Below are 27,954 nucleotides of genomic sequence, written 5' to 3' on the forward strand. Positions count from 1 at the left end.
GATCATCAAATCATCATATTATACTGATTTCTGAAGGATCATGTGACACTGAAGACTGGAGTAATGATGCTGAAAATTCAGCTTTCATCACAGGAATAAATTACACTTTACTATATATTACATGTTATTTTAAATCATAATACTTCACAATTTTACCTCCTACTTTTACTGTATTTTATCAAATAAATGCAGCATTGTTGAGCAGAATTCAACTCTTCTCGATTTGTTTATTCAGTAATGTGCGATGAAAAAAGAGAGAATGTAATAACCCAATTGTTTATTCTGTAAAAAATAATAATGCATTCAAACACAAATAAAGCACAAGATAGGCATAACTAACTGACATGACACACAGACACATAAAGAGGGATCACACATTTCCCTTTTACAGACTGAACAGCAAACTCACAGGAGAGATGAACACACTCATCATGAGTCTCCTGTGGCCTAAGACCATAAAATCATTTCACAGTATAAAACTAGTAAAAAACTGATGTGATATTTCAAGTAAGTTGATGCTGCATATGAACAACTCAAACTATGCTTGGAGGTATTTGGATCAGCTCATGTGTGTGTGTGTGTGTGTGTGTGTGTGTGTGTGTGTGTGATCAGCTCTGACTGAGACGTGTGTGTGTGTGTGTGTGTGTGTGTGTGTGATCAGCTCTGACTGAGACGTGTGTGTGTGATCAGCTCTGACTGAGACGTGTGCGTGTGTGTGTGTGTGTGATCAGCTCCGACTGAGACGTGTCTTGCTGGCGAAGTCAGCGCTGAGCTTGCGCATGACCTCTGCGTGACCCTGTCCCGCGAGCTGCTGTCTGGCGGAGCTGTAGTTCTCCTTCACGAAGCTGGCGAAGGGCGCGGGCGCGCGTGGCTTCGAGGGGGTCAGCAGGACCAGCTGTCCGGTGCACAAAGCACACACAAACTTCGTGGTGTCCAGTGACTTCGAGTGGCGGCCGATCCTGTGAGGGAGAGACACACTGACTCTTACAGACAGTAATAGTGACTCACAGATTACGGCATTTACCTCGCAGATCCATGAATGAGGTGTGGAATCAGCCATTATATGGCCGCACCGTGTGACTTGTAAGTATGAATTGTTTTCATTGTTTTTGGACCGCTTTGGTGGTTTAAATGACGATTTTAATCGCTCGTATAACTGCAATACCTCACTGTGTCCGTATCACTGCCTGTGGGAATGGGAATCGGCCTTGTTGTGAGTGCAATATTGAATGAAGCCTTGTTTCAAACGGGTGTTACTAATGTGGCTAGCGTTGCTAACAGAAGATAAGCTAAAACATGAAATAAAGTGCATATCCTTATTTTGGAGCGAGTGCTACCATAGCAACAGCTTTCCGGCTGGCGTCCATGTTTTTTCTCCGATGTGCAAAACATACCAGAACGCTTGAAGTGTGGAAGTGACGTCATATCCGAGGGCCGAGTCGGTTCGTTGACAATAATACACACCATTAACATTGGCCCACATTTTGCGAGATCACATCTCTGAGAGATTAGAGACATGCTCATCCGTGACCTGAAGGGAAAGTTAATTCAAACCTCACCTTTTTTCTTTGCACATGCCTTTGCGTGGCATTATGCTAATATTTCACACTGTGACAGACATTTGAGAAAGTAATATCTGATCAAGGCAGTGGTTTAGGGGTTGGCCTTCTTGTGATCACATTCATTGCCCAAGCAAAAGCCTAGTCCTGAGTTTGGCCACAGACAGCACCACTCATATTTCCTTCAGAAAATGTACAGTTTAGTTTTATTATGCAAAGGTACGGTCACATTACTGAAATCCTGCAGGCAAAAAAGGTCCACAGTCTCCTAAGCGTTCTCCGATGAGCAGTTTTGGAGCCGATCACATTTGAAGCAGTATTGGCCAATAAGACCACGATGACTGTAATAAATAGACTATTCTTAACAACAATGTTTTTTAAGTATTAAAAAAATGAACAGATGAAAACCTATAATGAATTGGCAACTATTTATTGGTGTGCAACATTACATTCCCTCTCTTAGAGGCGTTTAAGAACAAATATAAAACACTGTATAAATTAAATATAGATTAATCCTATAAAGAGCAGCGAGTTATTTTCTCTGTTTTTTGTTGTTTGATAAACATTAATGTTTAATGTTAATGTAATGTAATTAATTAATACTACTTTACAATTTTCCCCCTTTATATATAATATAATATATATATTATTCTTTTTTTAAAGCGAAAAAAAACAATCCAAAATGGAAAAGCAGAATCTCGAAGTTGTTATATTACAAACAGTGAGAAAATATTTGACATCATTGTGTCAAGATGCGTTATTCGCTCCAATGTGCACAGGCCTTTTAATAACAATATTAGTTTTAGTTTATCTTAATGCAGTTTTAATAACTTTATATATAAATATAAATCAGTTTCTTGCGGTCATTACTGTGGAATTACTGTTGCTGCAAATGTCTCCACTCTTTGCAAAGACGTGGGAAATGTATTGTGCCCTTTTCAATTACCTGATAGAAGTGCAAGACCGGTTAATGTACATTTTTTTAACTGCACATAAAATTGTCTCACGCGTTTTACGTCATCAGATTGGCCTTTATAGAGACCAAACTATATAAAGCGATTATCAGCCGATAACGATCGGAGGATCCTTACTCTCTACTGTCAGATGTATAAAGCACAACTCATACAGACGTCACTTCCAGACCAACCAGCTTTCGGCTGGTCAACACAGCGAATTCACGCAACCAACTTGAACGGTTGCAAGGGAAAATCTTTCGCATCGCGTGAAACTTCAGATCGCATGGATGAATATAATAATAATACCCGTGAAAATTGACAGACAATAGCAGTTAGCCGCGCTTCCGATACCCTTCAGGTTGCGCAAATAGAAATTGCGAATTGAAAATATGCCCAATGGAAACGAGTCAATTTTGCAAAAACTCCAACATATTGCAAAAAAGTTTGCATTTACTGCCACCTGGCGTACATAAAAGTCACATGATCACTGGAATACTGGAGTCTAAACAACAAAGAAATACCAGAGTTTATCAAGAGCTTGTAGCAGAAATGATGGAGAAACACCAGAAACTCCTCATGTGAGCCGCTCTCAGTATAAGAGGATCTCATTGCCATTAAAACTTGGATAACAAACCTACGTCTCCTTCCATTAAAAAAATAATAGCTAGTGCTGTGACTGCGATATGTAAACCTACCAACACCCGTCGCCATGATTATTGGAATGATTTATCGCACGAGAAAAAAAAACCAAAAACGTTTCAGTCGCATAACATCGGTTTATGGAAACACCGTCATTTCGCAATAGTTTTTTTTTTGACATTTAAAAAATAATCGCAAAAGTTTTGCCTAAATTTGTAATGGAAAAGCGGCTAGTGATTGGTAAAGTCAACGCATCAGTTCAGCGGCCGCTAGAAGCTCCAGCATGTGATTTTAGCATAATAAACTACATTTATGGGACAGTTCATAACAGGTTTAGTTGCTGATTTGAAATATGTTGTTCAATTGTGAGTTTGGCCAGCAGTTTTTGAGGTTTCAGGATTCCCAAATATGTGATAAAATGTGACGGCACCATAAAAACGTGGCCCATAGCAGCAAAAACCAGAAAAGCTGTACTCACGAGTTCTCACAGCGGTTACACTGATACTGGTACTTGTAGTTGATGTCGTAGCTGTGGCAGCGGGTCACCATCGGGAGCTCGGGATGAGCCAGCATTGCTTTACGGGCGTAAAGCCTCCAGAACGGCCCGTGCCCGTCACGAACGCCGTTTATCAGCCAGGTGGCAGCGTGACACAGCTCATGGACCAACGTGTCCCGTAGGCGATCTGTCAGAGGGAACACTGCGTTTACTGACAAACATCAAAAGCTGTTGAGTATTTTATAACGGTAAAGACAAGCACCTGCAGAGTCGCACACTTTGTCGGACAGCTCGATGCGGGCGTACCGTGTGCCAGTGCCGCGCTCCTGGCCCGAGACGCAATACCCCGCTGTCTTACGCATCTTCTTGTTCCATGTGACAGACATGTCCGTGGGAAGCTGAGGGGGGGATTCATATTTCATAAGTAATGATTTTAAAACCAGAGACTTTTTTTCCCCCATTCCCCTGCCCTGCATCTTCAGGGTCTCTGCACATTTAAACTGCGTTTTAAAACACATTCTGTGTGAATCTTGTGGTTGTTGCCGTTGGTCAGTGTCTGTTAGAACGGTGTAAATTAGCCTAAAAGTGTTGAGACTGGCTGCCAGTGCAATGCTATACAATTGCTAAGGTGTTTTGCTAATTTTAAAAATTGAGTGTTCATCAGAGGGGTCCAAGACCCTAGGACTTAAGTCGCACTTGAACCACAAGTATATATTAAAAAAAAAAGTTATGGATTTCAAGGAGTTTTGTGGTTGAAATTGTAAAAAGTAACAAATCCTTCCCTCCCGGGTCAATTTGACCCCCTTGGTAATATATGGAAAGCTTCAGTACACATAGAAAAACCTAAAAATGCTCAAACTTTACCAAAATATGACGTTTAATTACTACATGTGTAGCTGAATGCATACTGAAAGGGAACTGACTTTAGGACCCTCTTTTCCTCCATATAGAGATATAAGGATATCTAGACTCATGAAATATCATCATGATGATGTATAATTTTTCCACAAGAGGTCTGCAAATACACCCAATGTAAGACATTTTGAGCTGAATTAAAAGGGTTATGCATGAAATTGTGATTTATTTTAAATTTTTAGTTGAAAAAATGTGAGGAATGTCCTTAAATTATTATTTATTGAACATATATAGTAATTTAAAGGTAAAAATAAATAAAAATATTATCAGAATGAAATAAAATTAGCTTTCTGGACCAAAAAAAAAAAAAAGTGTAATTTTAGGGCTTCGGGTCATTTTGACCCGCGAGGGAATGAAGGTTAAAGAGTGTTATAATGCAGCGGCAGATTCTGGCTCAGGTCAGAGGTCACCCTCAGGTCTATAATATTCTGGATTAGTGGTTATCGATACATCGCCACGGCCAACATTGAGTGTGTTTACATGCTCGTTCTTAACCCCATAATGCTTAAGCCGACAACGTGTATGATCATGTAAATAAATGCATTAAACCATTTCCCTTTATCGCGCAAGCTCATAAACAGCTTAAGATTAAACCAATTGACACAGCAGGATTTTTGCCAATTACTCTGATTTCTCACCTTAAAACACCTTAACCCGTGTTCTGTCAGCTTATTGACGTGCGCACGTGTGAGATGAGACATAAAAACGCCTGGAAAAATCCTGGAACGTTTTCCTTTAAAAACCCTTAATTTCTTTTCAAATGGAGAAAGACATGAACGTCTTGGATGACGTGGGGGACAGTAAATGAATGAATACGGTGTGGGTAAACATCAGCCCTGGTGATGCGAGTAATAGTCACAGGAAACTGCAGGTTCACATGTACCTGACTGTCAAACACACTGGTGTTGTAGAGCTGGAAGAGTTTGCTGGTCAGCTCCTCTTTCTTCTGTTTGAAGCTGCGGCAGAACGAGGATGATCCCGGATCAGCCAGAGACTGCAGGAAGCATCCGGGAGTTTTACACACCAGCACTCTGACACACGGGAACAGTTTTAGATTCAGACTTTAGATTAAGTATTAGCGCCGCAACGGATCTCGGCACGCATGTGATTCGCGGATTAACTGCTAAATTTAACCATCATAGAGTGAAAGTTTATCATTTGGATGTTTTGTCTTGCCAATTTACACATTCAAACAAGTTTACACGAAATTGATGAAAGAAAGAGAGAGAGTGAGAGAGAGAGAGAGAGAGAGAGAGAGAGAGAGAGAGAGAGGGAGACAGAGAGAAACACACACAAAATGTCTAAATGCTAATTTTAATAAAACAACAAAATAAAGCTTTAACAAAGATGAAACTATATTTAATTTCCATTGAACAAATAATTAGGCTTAATTATTAATTTCTGAGCCTGAATACTACTGTTAGACTTTGTTATTTAGTATTCATCTTTGCTTTTAATTTGTGTATTTGTCATTTTATAACTGACTGTTCACTTGTTTTTAATAATGTTTGGACTTTATTAGTTAGGCTAGTAGATCTTGCTGTGGTATCGAAGTACTTCAAGTGAGCTTTCAGTAATAAATGGAAGGCAAAGTTATATTTAACCCCATATACATTTTTTTTTTTTATTCCTTATCCAAACCGTGGCTCAAAAACAGTAAATGCCCCGAAGCGTGTGTTTTGTGACCCGTTGCAGCCGTATTGATCAGTACCGGCTGCTGGGAGGAGCTCTGGGCTCGGTCCGGCTGGCGGGTCTGTGTGCTGGGCTCTGGGTTACTGACGCTCCTCCAGCTCTCTGACCCGCAGCAGAGGGCGTCGACAGACAGGGAGCGCGTGGTTTGGGTTCTACATCGAGAGAGCGAAAACAAAAACAAAAAACAAAGAAGAATATTTAGCCACATATGCAATTATATCTGGAAATCATGCAGATCGAATTTAGCTCCATAACGGCTATGAACTATAAACACTGTTGCTGGAAAGCGATGCCATATGGGGATTGTTTATCGTTTTTAACTGATGACCACAACAAAAGAATATCACAATTCATTCAGACAATAAAACGTATAACATTTGATAAAATTGATAAATGTTAACACTGTTACCAAGCTAGACATTTAAAACGGCCGAACGAACAATATTCAAAACTTCACAGATTTTTAAGATATGACAATAATTGCAAATGTAAGGATCTCTCACTCGGTTGCAAGATCAAATATGATTCAGAGAGTGAAGCATCACTGGGCGCATCTAATACAATTAGTTACTTTTTAAGGAAGTAACGCAATATTGTAAAGCATTACTTTTCAAAGTAACTTTCCCCAACACTGGTCACTAGGGCTGTAACGGTATGCGATATAAAACCGCGACACTCAGATCCACGAACTTGTGTCGCGGTGTGAGAAGGCAGAATCCAAGAGTTATCCTTCCCGGCCAGATCCAATGCTACCACATCTTTAGATTACTATTATTTGAAGTTAACATTATAAAATACGTAGACCTACACCACAAAACTAGTTTAATTTGACCCGTAACGGTTTCACACCGCAAGTGTCAGCAATGAAGCGCGGGTTTCAGCGCAGAGACGATTTTCACGCTCAATTAAAGTGAAAGCACGCTTTTGATGGACGAAATAAATATTTCACTCAAAAAGTTCCCAAAATCCACAGAATAAACATATCTAGTGAGTTTTTAACAAGAACTGGAGTAGGCAAACAAAAGAAAATAAAGACAAATATTTATAGAAGATTTACGTGTAGGTTTTTTAATATTATATATAAAAATATATTTTTTCCCTCAAAATAATTTTTTCAAAAATAAAACAAATAAGTCCCTTACCCCCTCCCCCAAAAGAATCGAGGTTTGTATCGAATCGTGGGTCAAAAATCGTGATGCGAACCGAATCGTGGGTTTGGTGTGTCGTTCCAGCCCTACTGGCCACTGTTGTGTCTCACTCATAAGCAGGGTCGAGTATCGTTTGAGTTTGAACGATTCGGATTCCAATTTCGATTCCTTGTTTCGATTCCGGTTCCTAACGATTCTCGATTCCGATTCTTTTAAGAGGATATTTTAAATGAGCTAGCTAACCAACGGTCTTTCTGAAGAAAATAGTCTGACCTTCTCCATCAATTTTAATTCTATGAACTTTTTACTATGAATTTCTCACAGGGCTGTTTTCAACTACAATATAAATATCATATCTATGAACTTGAATATAAATATTATAAATTATGAATATATTTTCACAGGGGTACACTTTCCTCAAGAGAGCTTTATTTTTGAAAACCTCATGAAAACACATTTACACACGAGTGTATGATGCTGCAGGTACTTAAACATGTTACTGTGCTCCCACTGATGGGCTAATCTGGTGCACAATAGCAGAGATGGGGACTCGAGTTTGAGACTCGGACTCGAGTGCGACTTAAGTCGCACACACAGTGACTTCAGACTCGACTTGAGACTCGTCCTCGAAAGACTTCAGACTCGACTCGGACTCGAGCTGCGGGACTCGTGAACAATGTTTATTTTTAGGAAACGTCTGATGAGCACGCTGTTATTCCCCTCCCTCTGACCCGTTACCTAAAACCTGCCTACATAACACGTACTACGGGCGCGCGCGCGGCCACACATGAGAGGACAACAAACAAACATGTCGACTGCACCGGCCGTTGCTGTGCCATTCATCGTCAGCTTTGGGTTTAAAAACTTCAAACAAGACGGGCCAAACAAAAGAAGCGCTCAATGCAAAATATGGGGTATCTGCGCGCGTGCACCTCATGGTGTTCCAGAGCGCGAGAGGTGGGTGTACGAGAGAGAGAGAGAGAGACGTGCGAGAGGTAGTGCTGCGCGAATGCGCTACGGCGCTCTGCAATCAAATACGATTTTAAATAGGCTTAGTAAAAATAAAAAAATAAATCGAAAATCAATGTGTGGCGGGCCGCCACAAATATATGAACCATGTATTTCACATCATTTGGTTGCAATAGTGTTTTGCATTTAGCTACTGTGATGTTTTGCACTATGTCAATTTTAGTGCTGTGAGGTAGGCTATAACATTTTCTATATTTGGTCTAATGGCTCCACAGAGCCAGCACAATAGGAGCCAAGGCCTTTCATTATAATTCAGCAACAGACATGAGAGTCCTTTTTCTTCAGAACCTCAATTTTTACAGATACAGATATTAACTTAAAAGTAAAGTATTCTTGGTGTTTTTGTCATGTTGAAATAGCCTGTTTACACTGATTATATACCTAAATCAAAGCTGATATTGTATGCTATTAGATAAAGGAGTCATAATAACATATTACATGCTTTGAATTCCTTAATAGCTATGCAGTGTTCTAAGCAGCCTGGATGGGTCGCTGTACGTGATGCAACACTTATTATAACCACAAGAGACTTGAGACTTGACTTGGACATTAGCTCAAAGACTTGAGACTTGACTTGGACTCTAGCTCAAAGACTTGTGAGCATCTCTGCACAATAGCAAATAAACAATAAGAAACGAGGAGAGAGCAACCAGCGAAATAACCTGTGCTCTGAACGGCGTCGAGAGCACTTTTGGAATATATCCATTGGTTTGATACTGCGTTCACACCGGACGCGAATAGCGTGTCAAATTCGCGTCTAGTTTGACGCTTCACCACTTTTTGTCAATTCGCGCGACAAGAGTGAAACTGATGCGCGTAAAAAACAAATTTTAAAGCGAAATTTACGCGGCGAAAGTTTCAAAAGTTTCAAACCCCGTTGGCGGCCATCTTTTTACAAGATGTCTGTTGTTGATGGGCCATTTATCGAGAGAGTGATTGCTCTGTATTTGCTCTGGAGAGCAGAACAGCGGCGTAGGGATCATCATCGCCGTATTTGGGTCCACCAGACCCTTCGGAGGCGAACCCAGTTCGGCAAGTTTCACCATTGAAACTCCAGGAGCTGCGCCTGGATGACGGCCACTTTCAGCGGTACTTCCGCCCTGTCCCGCGCCCAGTTCAATGACCTGCTGTCCCGCATCGGAGCGAGGATCACCCTCGCCCTCACCCACCTAATCTGTAATTTATTTTTGTTTTGATGATAAATGGAGCCAGCCTAGGCTACTACAAAAGTGATTAAACTGTCCTGTGTTTTTTTCCCTCACACAACACACACACAAACTATGTTCTTAAACTAAAGTATGTTGGTTCTTTTTACATTAGAATAATAATAATAATAATAATGTTTCATATAATCTAGATTAGATGGAATAAATAGTATACAAAATCAATGTCTATTAAAATCCTTATATAATCATTATATAATCAATGTATATTAAAATCAAGTTTTTATGTGGTAAAATATTTACTTCACCACGTGACAGCAGCAAGCTGGCTCCTGATTGGTTAACGCGGCGCGAATTTGACGCAGAAGTTCAGATTTTTCAACTCGGGCGGCAGACGCGAATTCGCGTCAAATAAATGCACAATAAATAAATAAGCACTAAATAAATCATTTGCGCGGAACGCGCCAGACGCTCAATTCACGCCATTCGCGTGAACTTGACGTGCGAATGAGGCGAATTCGCCTCTACCGCGCCGCGCTCTACTCCTCATTCGCGCCACAGGATTTTTTTCCACGCGTAACGCGTCTTTGCACTGACTTAACATTGAAATCACTCGCGCTAGACGCTCTATTCGCGTCCGGTGTGAACGCACCATTAGGACGACTCTCGAGTTGCTTCGCTCGGTTATGCCAACACTTCCAGTGGACGCTTCTTCGTTGGTGTTCAGTGGTTTCTTCTTCCGGTCGGCAGACTGTGAATCGAAACTAGGAATCGAAATTTTAACTTTTGAACGATTCCGGGAAAATCGCAAAGCTAGTCCCGGTTCCAATGGTTACTCGATACCCAAGCCTACTCATAAGTGAACTGTGTGTGCACAGGTTGTGCTGGTGTGTGTGTGTGCTGCACCTGCGGGCGTCCTCGGGCTGGCTTGAGCTCTGCCTGCCAGACTCTGGTTCTGCCGGACCCGGTCCAGTAAGGACTGAAACTCCTCCTCAGAGCTGCCGGTGTCGTCTGCAGCACTGGGAGTCGCGGGGACACGAGGCCGGTCCTCTCGGGTGTGCCTGGTCCTCCACGTGCTCCTGATCACAGCGCTGCTGTCCTCATCACTGTCGCTCAGGAACACTGGACACGGATCACAGCGGGACGGGGGCCGTCTCTCGCTCTTCTGCACGGATGCAGGAGTTCTAGCACTCTTGGCTTTCCCTGTACAGAAGCAACAGAACCGTGATCAGAAACAACAACAACAAAAAAAGCCAAAACTTGATATAGTGCATATTTTATATTACAGGAACAGTTGTGTGTGATTGTGAATGAATAATTCAGAATGGATTTCAGAAACGGATCAACAGATTCATTACAATTATCAGACTCAAATAGGCATTTGTTTATTAATATGATTGCTAGACATCAGAAGTTTATATCTGTCACACTTTGGAAGCAGATGTCAAAATTTAAAGTTCCTGTGGTGAAAATCCAGCTTTTAATGTTTATATGTCTATGTGGTGTTTTTAATGTGCTTTAAGACGAACCATGTGTAAATTCCAAAAACCATGTGTCGACACCATTGCTGAGTATTTTCTGCTTAAAACTGCAGTGAACCAAAGACAGTCTCAAAAACACGGTTTGAAATCGCTGGTGTTTCTGACGTCACAAACTACCTTGTAACCAATCAGATCAACGAGTAGATCTCTGAGCTGAGTGAGTGAGTGGAGGCGGGGCTCATTTGCATATTCATAGAACCACACATACTAAATGAGGCAAGGGTGTAGAGTTATTCAAGATATTTTTAGAGTTTGGAGAAAAATGTTTTCAAGGAAAAAAAATTGTTTAAATATGTCATCTTGACGACAATGATGAGTTTTAAGTAGGGATGCACCGAAATGAAAATTTTGGGCTGAAACCCGAAACCAAAAATTTGTTATTTTTATTAATTTCTTATTTTAAATTTGGTTTTTTTTGTATAACTGTATTATTGGACTTAGTTAAATTCAATAATTTTACTGAATCGGATTTTTTTTTTATACAAGCAAATAAAATAACCACACTTTTGTTTAAAGTAACACAAAAATTGGACATAAAAAAGGCCTACATTAAAATAATTTTAAATATCAATATTTTCATATCTTTATATCAATATATTATTCTTCATTCAGCTCTATACAACAGAATCAGATTTACAAGATTAATATTATTTTATCAATATTCAAAATAATGTATAATCCTACAAAGCCATTATTATCAGAGTTTGAAGTAGGGGTGGGCGATATAGCCTCAAAATTCTATCACGATATTTCAAGAATATTTGCGATAATGATATTTATGACGACTTTAGTTACGATGCACTGATGGCCCGATTGTAAAAGAGACCATTCAGTCATGTCCCGACTCCTAAACACGCGCGAGAGAAGACGCGCGTCAGCAGCCCCGCTGAACACTCAAGCTGTTTGTGAAATTGCTAAATCGTCATCGGAGGCTGACAGGCTGCTCTCGCGCTCACACAGGTGTTGTTGTTGTGCGTGCTAGGGAACGTAAATGCGCCATACGTCATCGCGTCGCTATATCATTGATATTGCGATATGACACTTTTTTTATCATGTAAAAATGTATACCGGTATTATCTTGGACGGTATGATATGGCACACCCCTGGTTTGAAGCTGTGCATCTTCGGAGGTGGAGTGATATTTTTGGTTTATATTTTCGACCAATCCCATTATGGGTCGATAATTTTCACCTCAGCGGTAGAAATTTCGGTGCATCTCTTGTTTTAAGGGATAAAATTATTGCCTACAGGGGGACTTTATGTGTTTAGCTGTTTGCACGCATACAAAGACAGAAATTATGTGCAGTTTGTGCATTTTAAAGTCGCCAAGAAACAGAAATGTATCTTTTTTTCCCAAATGTGACGTATATCCAAGCGAGACGCTTCTGGAACAAGAAAAAATGTAGGAAAAGAGAAGATGTCGCTGAAATTATTCTGATTCAAGATTACCAGGAACACGAGTTTAACAACAATGATGTGCACCGATGAATAAATACTGTTAAAACTCCATTAAAAAATAAGATGACTTTAAACAAACTCAAAGATCAGCATACCTTTATTAACGGAAGGCTTCCTCTCAGTGACAAAATCATCATCAGATGAAATGCAGTCCACTATGAAGTGTTTCAAACTGAGGGTGAAATAATAAAGTCATGATGATACACTGAAGATACACTGAAGGGTTACATCTAATGGTGCAACACTGACCGGTCTTCACCGCTGCTCACTGACTGAGACACGACTTTAGTCTTTGGGGTTTTCACTCGATTTAAAACTGGAAAGAAAAAATGTAAATGTAAAAATTGTGTGACATCTTATTTGATTTGAAAACGGTTGATAAAGAACTTACATATTTCAAATTCATCATCACTATCTGAAGACAAAACTGGAATCGGTTCTCTAGAAGAAAGAAAGGTGATTTAGCTTGATCTGATGTCATGATGTTAATATAGCGAATATACAGTATAGCCACAGCATGCAGGAGTCAATATATTCACCAATAAACAATCTCTCTGCGGGCCTATTGTCAATCTTACAGCGATGCGTGAAGCACAATTCACACAAAAATCACTGTTTCAAATCAAGCAGCTTTCTGATGTTCAGGGCGGCCGAGTGAACAATTTGAACGAACCCAATGTGTGTGAGATCTGCATTGGGGAAATCCCTCCCGAGCACAAGCATTCCTGTCGAAACGGCTGGATTTCCCCCTTGAACAGTTGCAAGACAGCGATATATGTGACCGCACCTTTAATGCTTTTATAAAAAATCAATCAGTAGATGAAACTATTAAAGAGGATCTATTGTGCCTTATAACGAAGTCTGGATTTTGTGCTGTACTAGAACAGGATTTCCTGCTTGAATGTTGATTATTCCTCATATTCTCCATTGTTGCGGCTCCTCTCTTCCCAGTCTGTCAGTAACGCTCTGGACTGTGTTTCCCAAAAGCATCGTTCGACAACCATGTTCGCAAGTTCTGTCATTAACAGCAGTTCAACGAGTCGGTGTTTCCCGAAACCATTGTTCCAACGGACATTCGCAAACAGCATGGCAGAGTTGTGCGTGTGTGTGTAACGACAGAACTAGAAGCAGTTTCTAGTTTACAGGAACATGTGGACTCAATACATCCTTATCCTGAGCAAAATACGCAAGCTGACATTCAGTGCAATCTGTGCCTTTTATTTATAATACATACAAATGTCATTTACGTCTGTTAGTTTGTCAAAAGATTTATAGCACCGTTTCTGAAGACTGTGCATGTGAACGTGCGCTAGTGCGTAAGAACGAGTCTATGATTTAATCTGGAAATAAAGCAAAATAACTGAGAAAAATGATAAATAGTCCTCAGATGCCATGCATGTAATTTATAGCAAAATATCTAGCGTTAATTATATCTCCAACAGATTCATTGAAGAAAGTTCTTACTCCAACACCTGCGTGACATCATTAACAACGTGGTTGAACAACCAATTTACGAAAATATAGTTCCGGGAAACAGTCGTGACCATAGATATCCATAATAAAGGCTAGATGTCTTACGGCGGAGCCTCTATCGTCATCACCGTCGGCCATCTTGTCACAGGCAAGCTTTCTGGTGGGCTCAGTGGTACCTGATGTAAGATGAGTGATCAGCACGAACACAAATAGTCTTATCTCGTTGAAATCTTGACGGATTTACAAACGGGTTGGTTTCTTACAAACGTTATTAACGTGGCTATAATTCCGGATGATTATTTATTATTATTCATAAGTATACAGTGTGATAACTACATCTCTGACGTTTATAACAAACCAAACCGTTTGCAAATCGGTAGAAAATGGAGGAAGTTATGGTTATTTAAAAAGTGCATGCACCATGCACCACCTGACAAGATGGCCGCCAGGTGCGGACGTCGACCTCGATTGGCCAGCAGCGCGGACGACACATCTAGTCTTTATTATGGATATCTATGGTCGTGACTAGCTAGTTGATTTCTTCAACTGTCTCTATGAAGCTCCTCCTGAAAAGCACACTGTGCTCTGATTGGTCGGCTGGATCAGTGTGTTGTGATTGGTCGAGCACTTCGAGTGCGTTTGGGAAATGTCCCGCCCCTTACCAGAACCACCAGTTTGACACACTACTAACTCAACCAGGCCCCGCCCCTTTATTCTGCGTATGAATTATTATAATGAGGAATATTGTGACGTGTTCGTTCCCGGAAGAAACTCAAGACTACAATGGAGTCGTTTCAGGAGTTCAGAAACACTGACACTGATATAGAGAAGAACTCTTTTTCATGCTCAAACAGCAACATTACACACTAAAGACAGATGAACATGTGAAAACAGCAGAATAGGTATCGAGTGCAATCCTTCTGCTAGGTAATATGATGCTGGTATAGTAAAGTATGTTTCAAATATATATAATTCTCACCTTGGCTTCTGGGCAGATGATGCGGATTGTTTTAATCTGGATTTTGGTGTAGCCTTTGCAGCAAGAACTGGAGAAATAAAAATCAAGCACAGAATTCATTAATTCGCATGACAAGAATCCATGCAAGCAATAAAGTGTTCAACCGAAACCAAACCGAGATATAGTCCAGTCTTTTTAAGCCAAAATGGGGGTCAACCTACAACAAATTGCAACAGAAGCAAACTCAACTGATGTTGTATCCTCAATATGTCCTGAGTAAGGGAAAAAAAAGCCCAGAAGAATCCCATTAGGGGGAAGTTTGGAAAAAGACCCAAATAAATCCCATTCATACGCCTATTCATTCTTGATCTCACGTCAATAGGGTAAAATTTTTAACCTTTAGATATCACCATGAAAACTACTGAGTTGGTTACTTGCATCAAGACAAACAAAAAATGTATTACAAGTTTTTTGAAATTGTTTGTTAACATGGACAAACGGTGCATAATCTAATTACGCATGTGCTCATTTACATAAATAACAGAGATCTAAACATTGGGTATAGCAGGTGAAAATGTCTTGTTGACATCTTACAGTTAAATACTATAGAGGCAAACAAATGTCAACAAAAGGGGCAGAGATTCAGTCATTCATTCAAGGTCCACTCAGCTGTCACTCAGGTAAGAAAGATTTCCTTTTGTTTCTCCTACATGGATTAATTTGATTGTTTGATCCAGACACTTTTTATTTTACCTATCTTTCGTCTTCTGCATTCTCCTTACCCATGTCTCCTGTTCTTCCCTCAGACTCATCCCCCAGAAACAGTCCCACGGACTCAGTCCCAAACCCCGTCTCTGCAATAATAATTAATAAAGGCTGGTTTCTACTGTCTCCTGCCTCTATGTATTAATGTTCATGGGTAGCCTAAATGTGTTCCATTCAGACCTTAACATTAAGTCTTTAACTGTTATATGTCAACAAGATTCAACAAGACATATTCACCTGCTATACCCAATGTCTCTAGATCCGTGTTATTTATGTAAATTAGCACATATGTAATTAGATTATGCACCGTTTGTCCATGTTAACAAACAATTTCAAAAAACTTGTAATACATTTTTTGTTTGTCTTGATGTCAGTAATCAACTCAGCAGTTTTCATGGTGATATCTAAAGGTTAATATTTTTACCCTATTGACGTGAGATAAAGAATGAATAGTATGAATGGGATATATTTGGGTCTTTTTCTAAACTTTCCCCTAATAGGATTCTTCAGGGGCTTTTTTTCTTTACTCAGGACATATTGAGGATACAACATCAGTTGAGTTTGCTTGGTGAGATTTTTACTGTTTTTAAAAGAAGTCTCTTCTGCTCACCGAGGCTGCATTTATTTGATTCAAATTAAAAAACACAGTAATATTTGTTAAATATTATGACAATTTAAAATAACTATTTTCTATTTAAATATATTTTAAAATGTAATTTATTCCTGTGAATATTATGATTTAAAATAACATGTAATATATAGTAAAGTGTAATTTATTCCTGTGATCAAAGCTGAACGTTCAGCATCATTACTCCAGTCTTCAGTGTCACATGATCCTTCAGAAATCAGTATAATATGATGATTTGATGATCAAGAAACATCTCATTATCAACGTTGAAAACAGCCGTGTAAAAAAAAAAGAAGAAATCTCAGGATTCTTTGAGGAATAGAAAGTTCCATTTAATTTATTTGAAACAGAATCTTTTGTAACATTATACATGTCTTTAAAGTGACTTTTGATCAATTTAATGCATCCTTGATGAATAAAAGTAGTGATTTCTTTTATCCATCATATTAGAATGATTTCTGAAGGATCGTGTGACCCTGAAGACTGGAGTAATGATATACAGGAATAAATTACAGTTTAAAATATATTCCCATTGAAAACAGCGGTTTTAAATTTAACAATATTACTGTTTAGTTTTTTTTAATCAAATAAATACAGCCTTGGTGAGCAGCAGAGACTTGTTATAAAAACATTAAAAATCTTACCGATGCCAAACTTTTGAACGGCAGTGTATACAGTAGGGAAGTCTGTGATTGGGACGCTTACACTGATCAAAGTCTTCATCGTCTGAGGTCAGGAGTTCCTGTGGAGCCTGATTCTCCTTGCCCGAGCCGTTAAAGCTGCCCAGCGCTGGACGCCGGCTCTTCCTCAAGCTCTTCCTCAGCTAGGAGAGAAGGACAGGCTCTGCTGAAACGGGATCATGGGACGGGTTGCTTTGTAAAAGACGTACATGTTGATTATAAGCACTAACCTTCTCTTCAGCTTCATCAAGACCCCCGTCTCTGTCCCAGCCCAGCTTCTCTGAGACTCTCTGAAACAGAGACACGGTCCCGGGATCCATCGCCGCCTGAACACGACACTCTCCTGTGGTCACATGACAAATCAAAAATGAGCGGAACACAACACTCTCCTGTGGTCACGTCAAAATAAAACTGTGCTGAACACGACACTCTCCTGTGGTCACATGACAAAATAAAACTGTGCGGAACACGACACTCTCCTGTGGTCACATGACAAAATAAAACTGTGCGGAACACGACACTCTCCTGTGGTCACATGACAAAATAAAACTGTGCGGAACACGACACTCTCCTGTGGTCACATGACAAAATAAAACTGTGCGGAACACGACACTCTCCTGTGGTCACGTCAAAATAAAACTGTGCTGAACACGACACTCTCCTGTGGTCACATGACAAAATAAAACTGTGCGGAACACGACACTCTCCTGTGGTCACATGACAAAATAAAACTGTGCGGAACACGACACTCTCCTGTGGTCACGTCAAAATAAAACTGTGCTGAACACGACACTCTCCTGTGGTCACATGACAAAATAAAACTGTGCTGAACACGACACTCTCCTGTGGTCACATGACAAAATAAAACTGTGCGGAACACGACACTCTCCTGTGGTCACGTCAAAATAAAACTGTGCTGAACACGACACTCTCCTGTGGTCACATGACAAAATAAAACTGTGCTGAACACGACACTCTCCTGTGGTCACATGACAAAATAAAACTGTGCGGAACACGACACTCTCCTGTGGTCACATGACAAAATAAAACTGTGCGGAACACGACACTCTCCTGTGGTCACATGACAAAATAAAACTGTGCGGAACACGACACTCTCCTGTGGTCACATGTCAAAATAAAATTGTGCTGAACACGACACTCTCCTGTGGTCACATGACAATAACTGTGCTGAACACGAAACTCTCCTGTGGTCACATGACAATAACTGTGCTGAACACGAAAGTCTCCTGTGGTCACATGACAATAAAACTGTGCTGAACACGACAGTCTCCTGTGGTCACGTGACAATAAAACTGTGCTGAACACGAAACTCTCCTGTGGTCACATGACAATAACTGTGCTGAACACGAAAGTCTCCTGTGGTCACATGACAATAAAACTGTGCTGAACACGACAGTCTCCTGTGGTCACATGACAATAACTGTGCTGAACACGAAAGTCTCCTGTGGTCACATGACAATAAAACTGTGCTGAACACGAAAGTCTCCTGTGGTCACATGACAATAACTGTGCTGAACACGAAAGTCTCCTGTGGTCACATGACAATAAAACTGTGCTGAACACGACAGTCTCCTGTGGTCACATGACAATAACTGTGCTGAACACGAAACTCTCCTGTGGTCACATGACAATAACTGTGCTGAACACGAAAGTCTCCTGTGGTCACATGACAATAAAACTGTGGTGAACACGAAAGTCTCCTGTGGTCACATGACAATAAAACTGTGCTGAACGCGACACTCTCCTGTGGTCACATGACAATAAAACTGTGCTGAACACGTCACTCCTGTGGTCACATGACAAATGAAAACTGTGCGGAACACGACACTCTCCTGGTCACATGACAAATCAAAACTGTGCTGAACATGACACTCTCCTGTGGTCACATGACAAATGAAAACTGTGCTGAACACGACACTCTCCTGTGGTCACATGACAAATGAAAACTGTGCTGAACACGACACTCTCCTGTGGTCACATGACAGATCAAAACTCTGCTGAACACGACACTCTCCTGTGGTCACATGACAATAAAACTGTGCTGAACACGACACTCTCCTGTGGTCACATGACAATAAAACTGTGCTGAACACGACATTCTCCTGTGGTCACATGACAAATCAAAACTGTGCTGAACACGACACTCTCCTGTGGTCACATGACAATAAAACTGTGCGGAAACACGACAGTCTCCTGTGGTCACATGACAGATCAAAACTCTGCTGAACACGACAGTCTCCTGTGGTCACATGACAAATCAAAACTGTGCTGAAGACGTCACTCCTGTGGTCACATGACAAATCAAAACTGCTGAACACGACACTCTCCTGTGGTCACATGACAAATGAAAACTCTGCTGAACACGACACTCTCCTGTGGTCACATGACAATGAAACTGTGCTGAACACGACAGTCTCCTGTGGTCACATGACAATTCAAAACTGTGCTGAACACGTCACTCTCCTGTGGTCACATGACAATAAAACTGTGCTGAACACGACACTCTCCTGTGGTCACATGACAAATCAAAACTGTAATGAAGACGTCACTCCTGTGGTCACATGACAAATCAAAACTGTGCTGAAGACGACACTCCTGTGGTCACATGACAAATGAAAACTGTGCTGAACACGACACTCTCCTGTGGTCACATGACAAATGAAAACTGTGATGAACACGACACTCTCCTGTGGTCACATGACAAATGAAAACTGTGCTGAACACGACACTCTCCTGTGGTCACATGACAAATGAAAACTGTGATGAACACGACACTCTCCTGTGGTCACATGACAATAAAACTGTGCTGAACACGACACTCTCCTGTGGTCACATGAAAAATGAAAACTGTGCTGAACACGTCTCTCTCCTGTGGTCACATGACAATAAAACTGTGCTGAACACGACACTCTCCTGTGGTCACATGACAATAAAACTGTGCTGATCTCGTCACTCTCCTGTGGTCACATGACAAATCAAAACTGTGCTGAACACGACACTCTCCTGTGGTCACATGACAAATCAAAACTGTGCTGATCTCTTCACTCTCCTGTTGTCACATGACAGATCAAAACTGTGCTGAACACGACACTCTCCTGTGGTCACATGTAGACATGTGCCGGTATTCGGTAATGCGATAAATCGCGGTAATGAATATGCACGATATTGTTATCGCGGGGACTTCGAAATACCGTGAAAAATAATAGATCCGAATTTAGATTTTTAGAACGCGCATCAGCTTATTTTCCATCAACCGCTTAAAAAACAATGCGTATATGCTGCGCAAAACACGTGCACTTTGATGTAAACAATCCCCACATCACATGTATAAGCACTGTGTGAATGCAGTGTGCACTCTAGTCTAATGTAAACAATCCTCACATGGAGAAGAAGCACGGCGGAAGGAGGAACGCTGCCGACTATTTATCCCCCGCATGGCTGCCAACTCTCACGCATTCAGCTTGAGACTCACGCAATTGACACTTTCACACGGTCTCGCGCCACACATCCATTTTCTCACGCAGAGAAAAATCGCGGAGCAAAGAGGACACTGACACCGACAGACTAGACAGAGCAGGTTACTTTTGATATGAAAAAAATATCAGCTCTCAGGTTTTATAACGAAATTCAGACAATAAATACTGTTTTGGTGCTTGTAAATGTGACGTGACAGATCGCGCGCCTCAGATCAAGTAAACCGATCATCTGTTACTTTTTATTAAAGATACAGTACAACCCACCGAAAGGTACGTACTTTCGATCAATCAGTGTTTTTCAACCACGGAAAGAGGTCAATAACACTGCAGGAGAACAATTATGTCACAGAACGTTACATTTACCTCAGGAAAGCCATTTAATGTTAGTTGACTATAAGAAAATAGCTATAGAGAGGAGTATTTTGCTAAATATGTGCACTATATTATTTTAATATATGTTTACTTGTCATTATATAATTGTTATTATAATGAAAATTACGGCATATTACATTTTTATATTTATATTATTATTATATTTATATTGTATGCATTATATTTAATTTCTCTCTGTATGTTTACAGCATTATGTGAGATATATTTTTTCTTGAGAAACATTTAAATGCAGGCTATCTACTGTAGCCTACCTAATATTTATCCAAATGAGTCAATATTGAATCAAGATTGAAATTAAATCCAAGAATTTAATTGAAATCATGAAAATTGTGTTAAGCAATAATACAAACAGTAGCCTCAGTAACCATGTAAACATTATAACATGTTGTCACTAAAAAATAAAATTAATGTTTTGACAATCACAATTACACATTGTGATGCAAGTTTTTTTTTAGATACCCCCAATCCGTCTGTTTCTCTTGTGCAATTAAAATATCGTGATAATACCGTATACCGTGATAAAAGCTCAATCAATTAATCGCAGCATGAAAATTTGATACCGGCACATGCCTAGTCACATGACAAATGAAAACTGTGCTGAACACGACACTCTCCTGTGGTCACATGACAAATGCAAACTGTGCTGATCTCGTCACTCTCCTGTTGTCACATGACAGATCAAAACTGTGCTTAACACGACACTCTCCTGTGGTCACATGACAAATGAAAACTGTGCTGAACACGACACTCTCCTGTGGTCACATGACAAATGAAAACTGTGCTGAACACGACAGTCTCCTGTGGTCACATGACAAATCAAAACTGTGCTGAAGACGTCACTCCTGTGGTCACATGACAAATCAAAACTGTGCTGAAGACGACACTCCTGTGGTCACATGACAAATCAAAACTGCTGAACACGACACTCTCCTGTGGTCACATGACAAATGAAAACTCTGCTGAACACGACACTCTCCTGTGGTCACATGACAATGAAACTGTGCTGAACACGACAGTCTCCTGTGGTCACATGACAATTCAAAACTGTGCTGAACACGTCACTCTCCTGTGGTCACATGACAATAAAACTGTGCTGAACACGACACTCTCCTGTGGTCACATGACAAATCAAAACTGTAATGAAGACGTCACTCCTGTGGTCACATGACAAATCAAAACTGTGCTGAAGACGACACTCCTGTGGTCACATGACAAATGAAAACTGTGCTGAACACGACACTCTCCTGTGGTCACATGACAAATGAAAACTGTGATGAACACGACACTCTCCTGTGGTCACATGAAAAATGAAAACTGTGCTGAACACGACACTCTCCTGTGGTCACATGACAAATGAAAACTGTGCTGAACACGACACTCCTGTGGTCACATGACAAATCAAAACTGTGCTGAACACGTCTCTCTCCTGTGGTCACATGACAATAAAACTGTGCTGAACACGACACTCTCCTGTGGTCACATGACAATAAAACTGTGCTGATCTCTTCACTCTCCTGTTGTCACATGACAGATCAAAACTGTGCTTAACACGACACTCTCCTGTGGTCACATGACAAATGAAAACTGTGCTGAACACGACACTCTCCTGTGGTCACATGACAAATCAAAACTGTGCTGATCTCGTCACTCCTGTTGTCACATGACAGATCAAAACTGTGCTTAACACGACACTCTCCTGTGGTCACATGACAAATGCAAACTGTGCTGATCTCGTCACTCTCCTGTTGTCACATGACAGATCAAAACTGTGCTTAACACGACACTCTCCTGTGGTCACATGACAAATGAAAACTGTGCTGAACACGACACTCTCCTGTGGTCACATGAACAATGAAAACTGTGCTGAACACGTCACTCTCCTGTGGTCACATGACAAATGAAAACTGTGCTGAATACGACACTCTCCTGTGGTCACATGTCAAATCAAAACTGTGCTGAACACGACAGTCTCCTGTGGTCACATGACAAATGAAAACTGTGCTGAACACGACACTCTCCTGTGGTCACATGACAAATGAAAACTGTGCTGAACACGACAGTCTCCTGTGGTCACATGACAAATGAAAACTGTGCTGAACACGACACTCTCCTGTGGTCACATGTCAAATCAAAACTGTGCTGAACACGACACTCTCCTGTGGTCACATGACAAATGAAAACTGTGCTGAACACGACACTCTCCTGTGGTCACATGACAAATGAAAACTGTGCTGAACACGACACTCTCCTGTGGTCACATGTCAAATGAAAACTGTGCTGAACACGACACTCTCCTGTGGTCACATGACAAATGAAAACTGTGCTGAACACGACAGTCTCCTGTGGTCACATGACAAATCAAAACTGTGCTGAACACGACACTCTCCTGTGGTCACATGACAAATGAAAACTGTGCTGAACACGACACTCTCCTGTGGTCACATGTCAAATCAAAACTGTGCTGAACACGACACTCTCCTGTGGTCACATGACAAATGAAAACTGTGCTGAACACGACAGTCTCCTGTGGTCACATGACAAATGAAAACTGTGCTGAACACGACACTCTCCTGTGGTCACATGACAAATGAAAACTGTGCTGAACACGTCACTCTCCTGTGGTCACATGACAAATCAAAACTGTGCTGAACACGACACTCTACTGTGGTCACATGACAAATGAAAACTGTGCTGAACACGACACTCTCCTGTGGTCACATGACAAATGAAAACTGTGCTGAACACGACACTCTCCTGTGGTCACATGACAAATGAAAACTGTGCTGAACACGACAGTCTCCTGTGGTCACATGACAAATGAAAACTGTGCTGAACACGTCATTCTCCTGTGGTCACATGACAAATGAAAACTGAGCTGAACACGACAGTCTCCTGTGGTCACATGACAAATCAAAACTGTGCTGAACACGACACTCTCCTGTGGTCACATGACAAATCAAAACTGTGCTGAACACGACACTCTCCTGTGGTCACATGACAAATGAAAACTGTGCTGAACACGTCACTCTCCTGTGGTCACATGACAAATCAAAACTGTGCTGATCCCGAAACTCTCCTGTGGTCACATGACAAATGAAAACTGTGCTGATCTCGTCACTCTCCTGTGGTCACATGACAAATGAAAACTGTGCTGAACACGACAGTCTCCTGTGGTCACATGACAAATGAAAACTGTGCTGAACACGACAGTCTCCTGTGGTCACATGACAAATGAAAACTGTGCTGATCTCGTCACTCTCCTGTGGTCACATGACAAATGAAAACTGTGCTGAACACGACAGTCTCCTGTGGTCACATGACAAATCAAAACTGTGCTGATCTCAACACTCTCCTGTGGTCACATGACAAATGAAAACTGTGCTGAACACGACAGTCTCCTGTGGTCACATGACAAATGAAAACTGTGCTGATCTCGTCACTCTCCTGTGGTCACATGACAAATGAAAACTGTGCTGAACACGACACTCTCCTGTGGTCACATGACAAATGAAAACTGTGCTGAACACGTCACTCTCCTGTGGTCACATGACAAATCAAAACTGTGCTGAACACGACACTCTACTGTGGTCACATGACAAATGAAAACTGTGCTGAACACGTCACTCTCCTGTGGTCACATGACAAATGAAAACTGTGCTGAACACGTCACTCTCCTGTGGTCACATGTCAAATGAAAACTGTGCTGAACACGACAGTCTCCTGTGGTCACATGACAAATCAAAACTGTGCTGAACACGACACTCTCCTGTGGTCACATGACAATAAAACTGTGCTGAACACGACACTCTCCTGTGGTCACATGACAATAAAACTGTGCTGATCTCTTCACTCTCCTGTTGTCACATGACAGATCAAAACTGTGCTTAACACGACACTCTCCTGTGGTCACATGACAAATGAAAACTGTGCTGAACACGACAGTCTCCTGTGGTCACATGACAAATCAAAACTGTGCTGAACACGTCACTCTCCTGTGGTCACATGACAAATCAAAACTGCTGAACACGTCACTCTCCTGTGGTCACATGACAAATGAAAACTGTGCTGAACACGACACTCTCCTGTGGTCACATGACAAATGAAAACTGTGCTGAACACGTCACTCTCCTGTGGTCACATGACAAATCAAAACTGCTGAAAACGTCACTCTCCTGTGGTCACATGACAAATGAAAACTGTGCTGGTTTAGAGGAAAGGTGTTCTCTTGTTAGAAAGTCCACAGGTTTGACCTGGAAATGTTTGAAAAACATTTACAAATGTAAGTGAATCTGGAATGAGCTGCTGCAAAAGATGATGTTTTATTCTCAATCTATGGGCTTTTCGTGTGTTTGCACTGAAATAGATGAATAAAATTAATTAAATATTTGATGAATAAAATACAGAAAAACTAGTAAAATTATGTTTGCTTTGAAATAGATGAATACAATTAATTAAATATTAAATATATGATGACTACAACACATTAACTTTAAAAAATGAGTAAAATTATTTGTTTTTGCATTGAAATGGATGAATAAAATTTAAAAAATATTAGATATGAGATTAGGGATGGCTGGATACCACAATTTTGGCTTCGGTACGATACCAGAACCTAATACCTCGGTATCGATACTAAATCGATACCACAGGTAAAAAAAAAAAAAAAGTCTCAATTTAAGTGACACTTAAAAAACACTGCTTGAAACTCTCCACTAACAAAATGTGCAAAGAAAAGGTATCAAAATGTAAAAATAATAATAATAATTCAGTCAGGGAACATACAGTAGGTTAAATTTTGATTTTGAAAAAAAAAAAACTGAAATTATACAGTTAAAATAGGTTAATATCTAAAATAATAGATTAACATATAATAATAATAATAATAATAATAATAGAATAATGACATGACATGTAAACCATTAGCTGTCATGCATCAACAGAGAATTATCGACATTTATTGCATTTATTCATCTTGGTTTGGTTACTGTTTGGGTTCATATTAGTTTAATGCATTGCATAAACATGCTAAACATGTATTAGTATATTTAATTTTCTAGGTCATTTAATTACTGATTGATATAGATTAATAAATGCTATAATACTGTTAGGTCAGGTTACCTAATGAATGTTGACAAATGTAGCTTAATTGTAATATTAGTAATATTCATATTACTACTATTACTCTCTCTCTCTCTCGGCTTATTCCTCTAGGGGTCGCCACAGCGGCACTAATATGCCATTCATTTTACTATAGCGTGTCATGCAAGCAGATTTGAGCTTTCGTGTTTACCGTATCATATATAATTGATAAGCTCTTACGTATGTGCGCTGTTCAGTGTTCAATAAAAGTCTAAATTACATCAGTTGAGTGATGGACTAACTTGATGAACTTTTCTCATTACTTTTGTTGGCAAAGTAATGCCTTATTTCACTCATACTGCTCTCTCTATTTATTAATTTCGGGCGTGTAGAAATTCGTCTGATCCATCGTGTTCCTCTGTTGTCACCATTTGCCGGTTTCGCGTGACCCGCATCAGTTTAGGTAGCGCACTGCCGCCTAGCGGTGAACTTCGAAACAACAGCGCATCAAATACCGAATTGAACAAAATTATGATACTGTACCGTATGAAATATAATATATACCGGTATTTTTGCAGTACCGGTATACCGCGCATCCCTATATGAGATAAATACAATTTATTTCCTTTTAAAAAACGAGTAAAATTATGTGTTTGCATTGAAACGGATGAATAAAATGAATAAAATATTAAATATATGTTGAATACATTAACTTAAAAAACGAACAAAATTAAGAGTTTGCATTGAAATGGATGAATAAAACGAATAAAATATTAAATGTATGGTGAATACAATACACTAGATGAATAACATTAATAAAATTAAATATATGATGAATACACTACATTAACTTTTAAAAAAACGAGTAAAATAGTGTTTGCATTAAAATAGATAAAATTAATAAAAAATATGATGAATAATACATTAACTTTTAAAAAAAACTAGTAAAATTATAGCAGTATTTAACAATACAACATTATATAACGAATATAAAATTGCTAAAGCTGGATATATATTCAATAATAGATAATAAACATTAATACAGCATAAAGTTAGAATTAAAACAACAAATCACAACATTTATGAGCGTTTGATGTCTCTGTGAACACATTATCTATTGATCATATTATGTGGCGTTTTTCGTGCATCTGACTGTATGTGGTTAAACAGTCGAGCATGTGACAAACGCACACGCTTACTAACAAAATTAACAAAAGTTTAGCTTCAGCCAAAATGTTTTGTTTATTCAACATACCTTATAAAAGCGGGTTGATATATAGCACCTTCAGTCAAATAAGCAGAAGTTTATAAGCGTTGTTGAACCATCCGCTCAGCGCTCACTGCGCGACTCGACATTCAAATACAGCCAACCGGAAACCGTCATCAGTGTGAGGAATAAAAACTTCCGGTCTCAGCAACGCTCCTAGAGAAGGGTTACAATCATATACAACACAGCCCTACATCTTTGCTAGTTTGCAAAAAGGCCTAATATTTCATTAAATAATTAAATAAACAAATAATTAACACCACGAATAGTTTTTTTTTAATTTGAAGATTTTTCTAATGATATCTGCATGCACTGATCAAAATAACAAAATCAGTCAAAAGGCAAACGCTTCCGCTTTAACGACAGAAAGAAGTAGCCTATTCAAAATGTATCTTTTAACTTGCAAACTGCAAAGGAGTGGGATAGTATGCCCACTTTAATGTCTATATATTTACATAAACACAAGTTTATAAATAAATAAGCCATTTTGATAGAATCTATAATTTTCTGCCGCTGTTTGAACTCCCGCATATGTGTCAGAAAACATCTGGATCATGTTTGGATTCTGGCCATATTAAATAATGCCATTGTCAACCAATAGTTGTACACTACTCACAT

At 39.9% G+C, this 27,954-nt stretch overlaps 1 protein-coding gene across 2 annotated transcripts; it reads right to left on the minus strand.

Annotated features, from left to right (window-relative positions):
• Positions 1–262: 262 nt before the first annotated feature.
• gcna (germ cell nuclear acidic peptidase) lies at positions 263–27,448 on the minus strand. Of its 2 annotated transcripts, XM_077201538.1 has the most exons (14): positions 27,325–27,448; positions 17,331–17,443; positions 17,126–17,243; positions 15,049–15,115; positions 12,988–13,037; positions 12,846–12,912; positions 12,692–12,768; positions 10,504–10,800; positions 6,277–6,409; positions 5,449–5,596; positions 3,913–4,048; positions 3,633–3,837; positions 732–959; positions 263–643 (listed from the first exon to the last, which is right to left on the minus strand). In XM_077201538.1, the coding sequence occupies exons 2-14, from the start codon at positions 17,418–17,420 to the stop codon at positions 565–567; spliced, it is 1,695 nt and encodes a 564-aa protein (XP_077057653.1). In that variant the 5' UTR covers positions 17,421–17,443; positions 27,325–27,448; the 3' UTR covers positions 263–564. The 2 variants fall into 2 exon arrangements, with proteins under 2 accessions (XP_077057653.1, XP_077057662.1); XM_077201547.1 differs by having other exon boundaries at positions 263–959.
• Between the last annotated feature and the right edge of the window lie 506 nt (positions 27,449–27,954).

The sequence above is a fragment of the Siphateles boraxobius genome, unplaced genomic scaffold (assembly GCF_051911475.1).
Source record: "Siphateles boraxobius isolate OS27281-9 unplaced genomic scaffold, OSU_SipBor_1 117, whole genome shotgun sequence".
NCBI lineage: Eukaryota > Metazoa > Chordata > Actinopteri > Cypriniformes > Leuciscidae > Siphateles > Siphateles boraxobius.

What these genes read in the sequence shown, in the direction of transcription:
- gcna (XM_077201538.1), bottom strand. Translation starts at nt 17,420, where the DNA reads ATGGATCCCGGGACCGTGTCTCTGTTTCAGAGAGTCTCAGAGAAGCTG. An exon ending in CGATGAAGACTTTGATCAGT is followed by an intron (nt 15,116 to 17,125) that starts GTAAGCGTCCCA and finishes TTATTTCTCCAG; the next exon opens with TTCTTGCTGCAAAGGCTACA. An exon ending in GAAGCCTTCCGTTAATAAAG is followed by an intron (nt 10,801 to 12,691) that starts GTATGCTGATCT and finishes GCTTCTGTACAG; the next exon opens with GGAAAGCCAAGAGTGCTAGA.